General features: G+C 45.9%; 1 protein-coding gene across 2 annotated transcripts in view; it reads right to left on the bottom strand.

Annotated features, from left to right (window-relative positions):
- FAM184B (family with sequence similarity 184 member B) overlaps positions 1–15023 on the bottom strand; it is a 124216-nt gene that overhangs the window by 54760 nt on the left and 54433 nt on the right. For both annotated transcript variants that reach the window (XM_054999585.1, XM_054999586.1), the window contains exon 5: positions 764–874. In XM_054999585.1, coding sequence (XP_054855560.1) covers positions 764–874 — 111 coding nt within the window. The remainder of the gene's footprint in view (positions 1–763; positions 875–15023) is intronic.

Genomic DNA, 15023 nt, shown 5'->3' with positions numbered 1-15023 from the left:
CTTCCAATTCCCCCCTCAAAGATCCACAACCGGAAGGTTGGTTAGGAGACAGCCTCTTCAAGAGGACATTCAGGAGTCCTCTTACCTCTTTCCCTGAAAGCTCCCCACATTCAGAGTCTCTCTATACGAGACAAATTACACGAGGATGCTCAAGCGAAGGGAGACGCAATGTTAGCCGGGAAGCTGAGTTTTAAAAGATAGATTCCAAGGCTTTGTCAATTTCACCTCTCTAGAGGGGGCAGAGATCACTCCTCAGAGGATGAGTTTATTTCATTCTTCACCTTCCTGAAGGCTCTGTCAATTTCACCTCCCCAAAGATGAAATTAGCAAGCCCTCTGAAGAGCAATCTCCACTGGCTCTAGAGAGGTGAAACTGACAGAGCCTTCCGATCTGTCTTTTAAAACTTGGCTTCCCAGCTAATATTGCATCTCCCTTCACTTGAATGCCCTTGGGTAATTCATCTTGTGTAGAGAGACTCTCATACACACTTTATCTTAGGCAAAGTTGGGTCTGGGAACACAAGCGGGTAGGCAATGTGCAGTTTTGTCCTGATACAAGGAAAGAACAGATACTGTGCACATGGAGCCTCTTTGAGAGACTTGTATGTGAAACGATGCGTATGTTATTACCATTATTCATTACTATGAGATTTTCTCTACAGATACTTTACAGATGAAGCTTATGAATCACATCAAAAAGCTTTCAGGTGAGGAGGAAAAAATATTAAAATCCCATTTATTATCAAGATTTCTGCTTCACGAACCTCCTGAGAACAGTCCTGAAGCTTTCCACACAGAACGTCTTTCTCTCTCTGCAACTGTCTTATCTCATTTTCGTGTTTCTTTTTAAATTCCTCTAGCTGCGCCTGAGCCTCCTGAAATTGAAAAATTAAGCATTGTCATTGTGGAATGTTATACAATAAAACCATGTCCTAGAGGCACAATGATCAAGAAAAACACACATGCATACAAATGGACATACAGGGAACCAGGGCCTGTTCTCCAGGCTAGCTAACCAAATGCCTGCTTGGGGCAGTGCATTGTGGAGGGAACTGCCAGAGCTCACTTTGCTTCTCAGCCGACAGTGACAGGAGAGATTATTGGTGTCGCCTCCCTTGGTCCACCTGGCATTGGCTGAGTCCAGGTGGAGATGGGGACCTTGAAGAATCCCATTCACAATTTTAAAAAATATTTTTGTTGCGCGAGTAGAACTCTTCAGGAAAGCACATTTTGGGGGGTATAATTATTCAATCCTGTAATATTTTGAAGTGAATACATTTTTTATTATTTAATAAAAATATATAATTTATGGATAATTGTTTTAATATAAGAGACAATCTGTTTCACTTCAATAAAGAAGCAGTTAATTATCTTATTAATAGAGGTTATATAAGAGAATAAATTAATTGTAATTTATGAGGGGGTGTGCCTCAGCAAAAAAAAATTGGCTGGCCCATACTTCCTGCAGGGCCCCCAGGCTTCGGCCTAGTCAGTTTTATGAATAATACAGCTCTGGCAGGAGCCATGCCTGCCGGCTCACAGACTTCCCTTAGATTCAGACTTCTCTTTAGATTCGCACTTCTTTATTTACTTATTTGTTTACTGTCTTCCATTATGGTATTCCAGGCAGCACATAGGGTCTCCTGTGGGTGCACGGGTATACCTTGGCTCTGTTCCGCACCCCCAGAGGAGGTACCAGGAGATGCAGGGGCCCAAGCCGCACTGCCGCGCTCTACTGCCACAGCCTAGCCTAGCCCTCAGCAGGAGTCGCATGCAGCCACAGTGCAGGGTGAGCCATCCTTGTTGGGCAGGCTGGCTGAAGCAATAGTGGTTACTCTTGGTGCTACTGCCTACCTAGAGAGGGCAGTGCAGGCACACACAGCTGGCCGTTGAAGGCAACTGTATGTGGGCGCTTGCCCTCTAGCATTCCATCTCTCCTCTCAATGGCATTGTTGAGAGTAGAGCTAGAGCATCTGTACTTTTGAAAATGGAGTAGGGGGGGCAGGAGACTCTTCTCCCCCTCACACTGTGGTCCCAATGAGGATCAGGGCACCACAGCATTTGTAAACAGGGAACTTCATCCCTAAAATGGCAGAGGCGTCCCCATGGTAGACTCAGGGACACTATCACATTTAGTTTGGCACTTAGCACCAATCATGAGAGACTGGCTGAATTGGTCAGCAAAGTGGTTAATGCCATCTCTTCTGGCAGGATCCATACCCGATGCCCTCTGGATTGGACTACTGTAATGCGCACTACATGGGGCTGCCTTCGAAAATGGTTTGGAAACTGGGCCTGAAGTATCTTGGAAAGCGCCTTCTTCCATAGTTTTAAGATGAGATCGCTTATCTGTTCCAAGTGCTATCTTTGTAGGAGCTGAGACTAGGTTCTATTAGGAGCAGAGCCTTTTTGGTTGTGGCTCTGCAACTGTAGGATACATTCCTTCAAGTGGCCTACCATTCTTCCTTAGTCTTGTTTTTATTCTATCAGGTACTTCAGATTTAACAAGCAGCGTGTTTTTATTGTTATTTTCTTTTTGATCTGCTTCGATAAAATCTATTTCTAAGTTTATATGCACTGACATTTCAAATCACTTTACTGCATGCAAATTGCCTCAGCAACATTTGTATTAAAAGAAACATGCTAAGTAAATAAATAGTGAAAAAAATCCAAAAGAACTGGGAATATCTAACACTAGAATACTTTTCTCTAGGTCAAGGTGATTCCCAAATTGAAAATGATTTATTCACATGCACAATACAGTTCCGGTCGCTGCGTTTTACCTTGAAGAAGGAACCTACACCTTTCAAAGTCTAGTTCCTACCACTAGAAAACGTGTATTTCATGGACTTAATTTCTAGAAAAAGAGATGCCAGGACTCTTTGGAGATATCACCCTCTGATTTGGAAGTGCTTCCTTATAATCTCAGGTGCTTTGTAGTTATTCTCCGCACTTGTTCAGAGACTCTCGTTCGTATGTTTCAAGTCTGTGTATGGCATGAACAATCAATGTCAGAGTTTACCCCCTGGCACTGCATCTTCCACGGCCACAGATGAATGGTGGACAAAGGACAAGGAAGGCTGACTGAGAATTATGCAGTCTAATCAGAGAGAGACTTGGTATGAAGTAAGGCTTGGCAGTTGTCTCAGGCAATAGATCTGAGTGCCAGAGTGAGAACCAAGACAGATCTGATCCACATTCCACTGGGAAGGTCTCTTGCACAAGCCCATCAAAATGAATGGGAGCTGGGAGAGGCCACAGTAGTGACAAATATGCCCTCCTCCCCACAGGATGCTCAATACCTCCCTGCTTGTGGCTCTAAGGTAAAGATCTACTTGGTATGCAAAAGGTCCCAGGTTCAATCCCCAGTATCTCCAGTTAGAAGCATAGATACTAAAGGTAAAGGTGGTCCCCTGTGTAAGCACCAAGTCATTACTGACCCACAGGGGGATGTCGCACCATGACATTTTCTTGGCAGACTTTTTGTTACGGGATGGTTTGCCATTACCTTCCCCAGTCATCTACACTTTACCCCCAGGAAACTCATTTTACCAATCTCAGAAGGATGGAAGGCTGAGTCAATCTTGAGCAGGCTACCTGAGGCAGGATCGAACTCAGGTCGTGAGCAGAGCTTGGGCTGCAGTACTGCTGCTTACCACTGAGCCACAGGAATCATGGCACAATGACATCAGAAATCGTGCCAGGAAGATGTCTTGTTCCGTGAGTTTTGCACGATTTTCAGCGATGTTTAAGACGTGTGTAAACGACCCATGTGAGGGTACAATTATCAAAGCTGGACATGCTGAGGCAGTGCATAAAAATTATGTCTTGAACAGTGCAATCCTGAACAGAGTTACACCGTTCTAAGCCTTCAGTGGACTTAGGAGCCCTGCTCCAAATACGTGCATCTCACACAGTGAGAATCTGAATATGAAAAAGTTGTGTGTTCCTTTACAGGGGAAAGCTTTGAATGTTCCACTTGTACAAATTTTCTTAGTATATCTGAGACAGGAACTACATGAGATGAATTACCTGAGTTTGTTCAAGTGAACAATTTTGTGTGTGGTCTTACATTCATGTGCTGGCTTTCCCCTAGGCAGAGCACATATCTGCTAATTTCATGGGATCTCTGGGTGTGTGGGTTGCATTTGCAAGTTTTGAGCTCGCAACTATAGAGTCGCTAGTGTAGAGCGTTGTCCCTTCTATCAAGATGCTCACATCAAGCTCATTACTCCCTTGATCAATAGCATACCTGGAAGAACAAGCTTGGAATAAGCTAGGCTACTTCTAGAAGATGAAAATCCGACAACTACAGCCTCAGAGCCAAGCTACAAGCGACGCCTGACACAGATTGGACACTTGTCAGCTTACCTCAAGCTTTGATGGGAAATGTAGGAATCCTGGTCTTACAGCTTGGCTCTCCATTTAATTAAAGTTTACAGAACCCCCCCCCCACACACACACCCAGAGGATGGGAAAGGGGGCACCCGGCGAGAGCCCAACGCCTGCTCTCCCCTCCCGACTGCATGTTCTCCCTCCCATAGACTGCCGCTCTGTAAACTTCAATTAAATGGAGAGCCAAGCTGCCAGACCAGAACACCTACATTTCCCATCAAAACTTGAGGGAAGCTGACAAGTGTCCAACCTGTGTCAGGCGTCACTTGTAGCTTGGCTCTCAGTTGCAAAATTTTGTGCAACAGCCTATAAAATCCATCAAATGCGCGCATAATCAGGGTTTATGTAAATACCACCCTTTTATATTACTGTTTTAATTATTTTAATTTTGTGCTATTTTTACTAATAATTTTAACTCTGTGAGTTTGTAGTATTTTTTTTGTGCTGGTCACTGACCGTATAATAAATCTGAGTTGAATTTGTAGAGCGTCCGTTCTGTTGTTCCTACTTCTCTCTCTTATTCTTTTCATTCTTGCTGGGTAGGGCATGAGGCAATTGCTCCGATATGCTCCTTTTTTCATTGGTTCTCTAGTGTGTCTCCCCTCCCCACTCTGTTAACAGCTGTAGCAGTTCATAATTTTTTTCTTATGTGATCTTTCCTTTTCATGCTTTTTAAAATCCCTGCTATTCCAGGGATCCCTGCTTGCTTGATTGCCTTCCTCCCTTTTCATCTGTTATACATTACTTGGTTGTTGTTGGGATGAAAGGGAGCACGTGACCTGAGATTGCCGGATGTTGCTTGATTTAACCCTTTGTTAAGCGGGATTTTTGTTGTTGTTGTAAAAAAATGAGTTACTCAGTTGAAATCATGGCAATAGAGGCATTTCTTCTCCTTCCCTCTTCAGTGTTAAAAAGATCCCCAATAAAGCATTTTATATGCTGTTTTTCAAGAAGACATGAACACTTATGAATTATGTATTACTGCCATCCTTTCTCTGTTACTTTTATACTACCCTCTCACTCATAATTGTTTCAAATGCTCACAAATTTCTAGCTGTGGGAGACATCGCCACCCCTCATAAACCTATGAGTGTGTTCCCTTTGTAATGTTCTCAGATGCTTGATGCATTAGTGGGGAAAATTAATGAGTGAGAGCCAAGCTACAAGTGACGCCTGACACAGGTTGGACGCTTGTCAGCTTCCCTCAAGTTTTGATGGGAAATGTAGGCCTCCTGGTCTTGCAGCTTGGCTCTCCATTTAATTGAAGTTTACAGAGCGGCAGTCTATGGGAGGGAGAACATGCAGTTGGGAGGGGAGTGCAGGCATCGGGCTCTCACCAGACGCCCCCCTTCCCCTCCGCTGGGTTTGTGTGAGGGGTTTCTGTAAACTTCAATTAAATGGAGAGCCAAGCTGCAAAACCAGGACGCCTACATTTCCCATCAAAACTTGAGGGAAGCTGACAAGTGTCCAACCTGTGTCAGGCGTCACTTGTGGCTTGGCTCTGAGTGACCAGGCCGGGAGCTGCAAATCCCACTGCCTGGCCAGTCCACCCTTTGTGCTGCCCTCCCAGAAAGCAGCCTCGGCATGGCTGTGGCGGGAGAAGTGACCCAGCCATGCTCCCCTTCCCATCCGCATGAGCAAAGATGAGGTACAGCATGGAATTCAATCCTCCCCCCAAGGACCTGGGAGAAAACTTGTGCCCATCTGTCCATGGGATCGAGAGGCGTGTGACTGTGTGAACGAGTGCACAGAAGGCTAATGTGTAGGTTTGTTCACTTGCACAAACTCAGGTAACTCATCTCATGTAGTTCTCCTCTGTACTTAGAGCTTACTAGCGTGCTGACTCTTCCAGAGAACTTGCTGACAATACAACATTCTACGATGATCAGGGAAGACTCATACAGAAGAAAAAAGGAGCCAGTTTCATAGAGCTTTGTCCCCAACGGCAGCCTATAAAATTCAAAGACTTGAGATGATTCAGAACAACCAAGGCAGGGTGTAAATCCTGAAGGGAAGTTGAGAGGCCAAAGTGTACATCTGCAAAAGGAATACTTGACAAGGGAAGTCTTTTAGACTCCATCTCACCAATGAAGCAACACATCAAAGTGCAACCGCCCGCAACAAAACTCATATCGACAGGTATTAAGTCCTATGCTGCTGCAAAAAGCAAACTTAGGTGTTGATGTGATGGGAGGAAACAAGATTTTGCTTTTATTGGTTTATTTGTTTTATTGGCCAAGCGCTGCTAGATTACAATCAGGAAATTAAATAATACTAAATTAAATTAAATTAAATATTCTGGAGCAGTTTTAATTTCTTTGAAAAGTCAACAAGACTTCCTCAGGTCTGCAACAACTCCATTCACACGAGGAAGCTGTAAACTTTATAAATGACTACCAAGGTGCCCACCAAATCCTGGGAAGGGGTGCAGAAATCAGAATGGGTGGGCGAGGGCCAGCCCTAGCTCTCTTTTCCAAATACTTCCCTCTTGCGCTTTGCGTCATCCCTCTCTCCATCCCTTGGGACCTTTGCCTCTGCTCCCCATAGGTTCGTAGACAGAGGCTGTGTTTTCTCCTGTCTGTTTGCTCCGATTCATCCTTTGCCATTTGCCTCCGAAGTACATTAAGTATATTCCTTCCTGTGAGGTTCTGACCAACCAGACATCTGTTACTGTATCATACAGCACACTGCCCCCTTCTGCGGCAGTGCAATCCATTACCCACTGAACTCGTAAACAGACGTAGGTCAATTATTAATTAGGATATAAATCTCTGACATCTAAATCTTCAGTCTGTAAAATACAGGACTCTGCTAAATCCAAGAGCATGCTTGGAAGTTTAGGAATGCTTTAAGCTATACAAGAAACGTAAACCAATATAAAACTCTGACGAGAACAGAACCAACTTTTAAAAGGTTTCGAGAATTTTATTGTAATGAACAAATCCACCATGTTAACAAACAGACATTGTTTGTTAACATGTAGGATGTAAGTTGCACTTGAGTTTTTAACATCAGGTCCAGGATTATTAAACTTGTGATTTATGACAATATCCAGATGTTACTTTCCCCAGTTCTGATCTGGCATATGCCGTGTCCTTCCCACTAATAAGAATCCTACGTTCCCTTTCTTTTCCTAATCTGCTTTATGCGCTTCCTTTAGACAGCATCTTTTCTCGAGCCATCCTAGGTTTTACTGTTCAAGTTCAAGTTAGCCTTTATTGGCATATAGCAGCAATTCAAGTTATCCATTTACAAAAAAGAACAAAGTTAAAAGAATACTGCATTACGAATACATAAATACATTTAGAGCTTATTTCCGTGATATCCTTTGACGCGACTTCAAAGCAGAATGGAGAAACTTAGCCACCTTCTCGGTGACATCATCAGTTTTTACTGTTTTTTTTAAACCAATCAAACCTGCCCCACTGATCTCATCAGGCTTTTACCCTTATAAAACCAACCAATCCCAAGAAAAGACAGCCACCAATCACATCAAAGTTCTACCTTTTCCCCAACCAATTGGAAATGCACACTTTGAGTCCCCTATTTGCTGCTGAAGTTCAACTTCCTAAACTATCGGGTCCAATAGCACCTTAAACGCCAACAAGATTTCCAAGGTATGAACTTTCGCGAGTCAAAGATCAAGGGAGTTGTGACTCTCAAAAGATCATACCCTGAAAATCTAGTTGGTCCTTAAGGTCCTATTGGGCCTGCATCCTGTTCTTGTACTGCAGATCAACATCACTGCCAACCTGAAACTATCTCCTAAACTATGTTTGCAATTTTTTTAGCATCTGACTGGGGCTTAATGAGTAAGATCTGGACACCTTTTTGGCTCAACCCCGCCCAATTAATCTCTTTACTACAGGTCCCGTCCCTCGTGGCTATGGTCCATGTAGGTCCTGTGATCATCAGCATAGCCTTTTTTGGCAGTCAAAGAGCACCTTTCCTCCCTTTTTTACCAACTGAAAAACTGGCTGGATTCAACCCATTGGCTCGGATGTAGCAATGCACGAGCAGAAACATAAACGGACTCAGCACAGCTCTGCTTGTGAAGATCTTATGGAACACCTTGTTTTTCCCTTCTATATATAATACTGGATCCAGAAGCTGGTGGCACGAGATTCAATAAGCATGACTGCCACAGTCTTTTTCCACTTGTGCAAGAGCTCTAGCGCAAGCCAAGATTTTGCCCTGGATCCAACCCACTGAACACATTCTATCTGCTAACATATATTTTCTCCTATTTCTACTTCTCTATATTGGGCATTTCCTTAAACATGTTTAATCCATCAATTAGCATGCACTATCTACCCATCCCTGCATGCGTCACAGTGGGAAAGCATTGCTATTCTCCTACACCGTCCCCAGCAAGAAAGGCATGGGGGCACGGCAAAAAATTACAGCCACTCCAAGCACAACTTGTTACTTTCCCTTCAACTCTATCCTCCTGCCAGCAACAATCCAGCAGTTTGAAATGAGAAGGTGGGCAGACAAATAGGACTGGAGAGGTGTGGGATTTAATTATGTAAGGTGACCATAAAGTAAAATAATCAAAATATTTTAAGGGCACAGTCTAGCGGGAAAATCTGAAGGGATTCGGTAGGTTGTACAGGTCGCCTATTTTGTCATTGTCAGGTGCAGACAGTAGCCCCAGAACAGCGTGACCTCGCAGTTTGTCAGGAGTTGCTAATCCTGGGAAACTGCGCTTGGTACATGAGCAGGAAAATGAGGCCTGGAGAGCCAGCACTGCTCTGCTCAGGCATGTGCTGGTTTCTGTATGAAGATCGCCCGCCCAGTAGTGTGTAAGGGCGGCTGTTTTGTTTCCCCTGTGTTTGAATTGCTGTATCGTGGACAGCCTGTTTCTCTCAATTAAAACTCTGTTTATCCTGCCAGAGTATCTTTCCTCTGTGAATTTCCTTGACTTTCCAAATCCTTCAAAGAACCCTTGCCTCTGACAGAACGCTCAACACGCCTAGCCGAAGGATATCCAGGGCTCATCACCCACTTTCTTTCATGCTCGCTAAAACAGAGAAGAAAAGCTCACTGGCTCTCTCTGCCCCCGTGGCCATAAGAACAAAGGCTCGAATGAACCTCAGCTTTACAAAGCAAATGCGAATGAATGAAAGATCCAGAAAGGCTGGATTCTGCGAAAGCCTCTTTCATGGCTCCTGCCAGGCAGGAAGTGCCTTACAAAAAGCTTTCTGCTGGAAATTTGGTTCATCAAGTCACAAATGGGCTCTCCAGATCTTGCTCACTCCCAAATAGGACATGATCAAAAATAAATAAAATTATTTGCCAGCTGGGGAATTTGATCAATCTGACTCAAGCTTTAAAACTCAAAGGGAAACCATCCATCAGAACAGGTCTCTGTTGCCCCAGTATCCTTTGGGGCAGCTATTTCATCCATCAGAAGAACCATGTCACTAGCTGGGCGGCCAGGCAGGAGCAGTGCCAGGAAAAGAGGAATTATGTCAAGGGGAAGCTGACCTTCCTTTCTCTCCGGAGCTTTTTATTTAATAGGAAGACATCAGCTTAGCTCATTTTTTTGGAAAGAAAAACATAGCCATAAAATCCTAGTTGTGATTTAAAGCTCCTTGTCTAGTGAGAATAATCTGAATGATGTCAGAATGACCACAGAGATTTAAAGGAACAAATGAATCACTGTGGCTATTAATAGCACAAGCCCACCTTCTGCCCCTTTTTCCTGTCGATGTCCATGGCGGCTTGACCTGCTTTGAGTTCAAGAGCATGCTTCTTTACCAGATCTTCCAGTCCCTTCACTAGTTGCTCTTTCAAATGCATTTTCTCCTCGTCCGATTCATGCTTGATTTTGCGAAGCTCTTCCCTGTGCCACTGTTTAATCGCTTCTTTTTCGGCACTTGTACTTCCTCTGGGCTACACGATATAATCCAGATTCGAGAGTCGATCACAACAGCCCCATGTTGCAAAGCGGTAAAAGGTTAAAAGGATTAACCAAAACACTGAGTTCGATATATAGGAGTATACAGGGCTTTTTTTTCTGGGAAAAGAGGTGGGGGAACTCAGTGGGTTGCCCACGGAGAAAATGGTCACATGGCTGGTGGCCCCGCCCCCTAATCTCCAGACAGGGCAATCTGAACTCCCCTCTGTCTGGAGATCAGGGGGCGGGGCCACCAGCCATGTGCCCATTTTCAAGAGGTTCTGGAACGCCGTTCCACCGCGTTCCAGCTGAAAAAAAGCCCTGGGAATATATATTCCTTATTCCTTAGTTTAAAGCAGAGCTCTGCAAGCGATAGTCCCAGAGCCAAATGTGGCTCGGTAGGGAAGCGACAATGGCTCTTTTAAAAAGAAAAAGCAAATCTTTAAGTTACGGTATATTGGCAGGGTAGTTGGGATGCTAGAATAACCAATCTACATGAAAGGAATGGCAGGCACAGATTTTTAAGGGACCAAAGGGCATTTTAGAGGTGCTGTATGGAACGGCCCCTTGGATACTCACCGAGAAGGGTCCTTCTCCTCTGAGGACAGGAGGACATCTTGGGTGTTTCCCACCATCCAATCGGGGAGGCAGGAAGTAGAATCTTTCTTCCTCTTCCTTTGGTGTGTGGGACCACCCTCTCTCTCCTCAGTTCGGGTGACTCCCCTCAGCAGTATCTTGTACTCTCTATTGTTATATAACTATCTCAATCTGTAATCTATAGAAAGAACACAGGAACACAGAACAAAGTGCAACACTGTTCAACACATGCACATAACAAGAACCGGCAGTAAAGGTCATCGCATAGCCGGAACATATAAAGAACAATCCAGGACTCAGACAAAAGGGAAAAAACACAGACGAAGCTCACGGGAGGGCAAGATGTCCTCCTGTCCTCAGAGGAGAAGGACCCTTCTCGGTGAGTATCCAAGGGGCCGTTCTCCCTCTGAGGCGGAGGACATCTTGGGTGCTCCCAAAGCAGTGTACTAAGCCCTGGGTGGGACGGAGCCTTCGTCCTCTATCACATGCTGAAGAACCCTGCGTCCGAAGGCAGCGTCTGCAGAAGCGTAAGTGTGCATATTATAGTGTCTAATAAATGTAGACGACGAAGACCAGGTAGCCGCTTTACAAATGTCTTCTATGGAGGCATTCCTTCTGAGAGCAGCGTTTGTAGCTGCGCTCCTTGCCGAATGCGCTGTGATCCCTGATGGAACCTCCATCTTCATCGTTTTATAAGCTTCTTGTATACACGACTTGATGCTGTAAGCTATGGCAGTGGACGACATTCGCTGTCCCAGTTTTGGGCGAGAAACATTGACAAAAAGTGAATCTGAAAGGCGTATCGATTCAGTTCTTATCAAGTACGCCTTAAGAGTTCTCCTTACGTTGAGGTTATGCCATTCACGTTCCTTTGGGTGGCTCGGCCTTGGACAGAACGAAGGAAGACATATTTCCTGTGATCTATGAAACATAGAGTATGCCTTAGGCATGAAGGATGGATCGGTCCTATGGACAACCTTGTCTCTATGAAATATACATAGGTCTGGCCGAACGGACAGGGCACTCAGCTCTGAAATACGACGAGCCGAAGTAATAGCCACGAGGAATATGGTTTTTAGCTTCAGCCATTTCAGTTGTATCTCCTTGATTGGTTCAAATGGAGGTCGTGTGAGTGCCGAGAGAACCACGCTTAAGCGCCAAGTTGGAAACCTATGCACCGTCGGAGGTTTTAGAAGGGTAGCCCCCCTCAGGAATCGCTTTACGTGATAATGGGAAGCTAGAGGAACTCCCTCTATCGTTGGAAGCACCGTGCCTATAGCAGCTACCTGTTTTCTCAACGTAGCTGGGCGTAATCCTCTATCTAATCCCTCTTGTAGGAATGACAGTATAGAAGACTTAGTGGGTTTTGTAGGATCAAGTTGTTTTCGTCTACACCAGCGGTGGAATGCCTTCCAGGCTGCGTTGTAAATCCGGACTGTGGACTCCTTTCTTGACGCTAGAAGCGTAGCTATAATATTCGGAGGGAAACCCTCTAGTCGGAGATGGTCCCGCTCAATTTCCAGCCGGTCAGAGCCCACCACTCTGGATGGGGGTGCCATATTGGACCCTGCTGTAGTAGGTCCGGGTGGTTCGGGAGTTTGAGAGGTGGAGCTACCGACATCCGCTGTAGTGTCGCAAACCATGGTCTTCTTGGCCACCAAGGTGCAACCAGGATCACTATCGCAAGTTGCTCCTGTATTTTCCTTAGGAGCCTGAAAATAGTCGGCAGAGGGGGGAACGCGTACAGAAGGCCCCGAGGCCACTGTGCATGAAGAGCGTCTGTCCCCTCTGCTCATGGATGGAAATACCGCGACAGGAATCTTGGAAGTTGATTGTTCTTGTGAGATGCGAACAGATCTACCTCCGGATTCCCGAAGTGTTCCGACAACATCTGGAAGATCTCTCTCTTCAGAGCCCACTCTCCGGGATGTAGGGATTCTCTGCTCAGCCAGTCTGCCTGGATATTGAGTACTCCTCGAATGTGCTCTGCCTGTAGAGACTTGAGGTTGCGTTCTGCCCAGCTGACAATCTTGTTGGCTTCTCGCTGCAAGCGGGACGACCTGGTTCCCCCTTGTTTGTTGAGATAAGCTTTGGCTGCGATGTTGTCCGTCCTGATCAGCACGTGTTCGAGTGTCCCCTGACTGCCGAAGAACTTCAAGGCTAGCAGAATCGCCCTCATTTCCAAAACGTTGATTGGAAGTTCGCGTTCTCTCGGGGACCACTCTCCCTGTGTCGGCGAGCCCTCTAGAGTTGCTCCCCAACCTTTTAAGCTGGCATCGGTGAATATCTGAGTGAATCGAGGAGTGAGGAAGCTCTTGCCCTGGAGCAGGTTGGACTCGACCGTCCATCAACGCAGGCTTTCCTTGACCGAGAGAGGAACTTGGACTTTGAGGATCGCTTTGCGGGCTATCTGAAGCTGGAACGGACGTAACAAGCCCTGCAGCGGTCGGAGATGGAATCTCCCCCAATAAATTGCCTCTGAGTGTGCCACCATCAGGCCCAGTAATTTTGATAGTTCCATTAGTAAGGATGATGATTGTTTGATGACCTCCGAAGTCAAGCGAATGAGTTTTATCCTCTTTTCTCTGGGAAGGAACATGCAGCCCTCCCTGGTGTCTATGGTGAGGCCCAGGTGTTCCAGGCGCTGAGTCGGTTGAAGAGAACATTTGGATCTGTTGATAAGAAAGCCATGGTCCTCCAGGACCTGAATGACCTCCGTTGTTTCTCTGATTGACGTTTCCCGGGAGGCGGATCTTATCAGGACATCGTCCAAGTATGGATGTAATTGGAATCCCCTCTCCCTGAGTCTGACCACTGGTATCACTAGCAGTTTGGTAAATACCCTGGGTGCCGTTGCCAGTCCGAAGGGCATTGCTCTGAATTGCAGGTGTGTGTCTTGTACGCAAAATCTCAGGAACTTCCGGTGAGCTGGAGCGATGGGTACGTGGAGGTACGCTTCGGTAAGATCTATTGATGTCAAGAACTCGCCATGTTGCAAGGCCTCCGCTATGGATCGGAGAGTCTCCATCCTGAACCGCTTCAGCTTGATGAATTTGTTTACATACTTTAGGTCCAGGATGGATCTCCAGTCCCCGTTCCTTTTGGGGACTGTGAAGAATATCGAGTACACCCCTTGCCCCTTTTCGTCTGCAGGGACGTGTTCGACTGCTCCTATCCGTAGAAGATGTTGCATTGCTTGAATAGTGATGTGACGCTTGTGTGGGTCTTTCTTGAGGGGTGAGATTATGAATCGCTCCGGTGGAAAGGAATGAAATTCTATCAGATAACCTTTTGATACAATCTCCAATGCCCAGGCATCCGCCTTGGACTCCGCCCATGTGGGATGGAACATGAGCAGTCTTCCCCCCACCGAAGCATCTTGAGAGTCAGGGCTTCTGGCTTTTATCCTCCGAGTCGTGCTTGTTGCCGCGAAGACCTTGTTGCCTGTTGAATTTTGCCTGAAATGTTCCCCTCCGAGACTGCGGTCTGGCCCCTGACCAATTGCGTTTGTGGTCCTGGCGATGTCTGGGTAAGGTGTACTGCGATCTGAATGGTTGAAATCCGAAAGATCGTCTCTCCTGTTTTCTCAAGGATCGTGGAAGAGCCTTTTTCTTATCCTTGGTTTCCACTAGAATCTTCTCTAGTTGATCACCAAAGAGTTTGTCTCCCTGGAAAGGGTATGCCATCAAGATGAGCTTGGCCTGAAGGTCCGCTTGCCAGGCGCAAAGCCACAAGAGTCGTCTGGCCGATGAGGAGGATGCCAGTGCTCTGGAGGACATAGTCATTGCGTCTAAGGTGGCATCCGCGGTGAAGGTGCAAGCTTTCAGTATCCTGTTAGCTCCTTCCAGCAATCTCCTGTTGTTTTCTGGAAGGAGCTGGATTAACCTCCTGGTCCACACTACTGCGGCCCTGGACACCATGGAGGCTATGGAAGATGCCTTGATGGACGTAGCCAGTGCCTCGTGAGCCCTCTTTAGCACCGCTTCGCCTTTTTTGTCTAGGCCATCTTTTATCATCCCTTGCCCATCTTCAGACAGGAGTCCCTGGGACTGGAGAGCGGCCACTGGCGCGTCAATCACGGGAACCTGCAGGAACTGAGCAGTATAGTTAGGCAACACTTACAGCTTTTT

Source organism: Eublepharis macularius, chromosome 15 (assembly GCF_028583425.1).
Source record: "Eublepharis macularius isolate TG4126 chromosome 15, MPM_Emac_v1.0, whole genome shotgun sequence".
In the NCBI taxonomy this organism is placed as follows: domain Eukaryota; kingdom Metazoa; phylum Chordata; class Lepidosauria; order Squamata; family Eublepharidae; genus Eublepharis; species Eublepharis macularius.
Note: the sequence above shows the minus strand (reverse complement) of the source record. Positions and strands in the feature narration are given on the sequence as shown.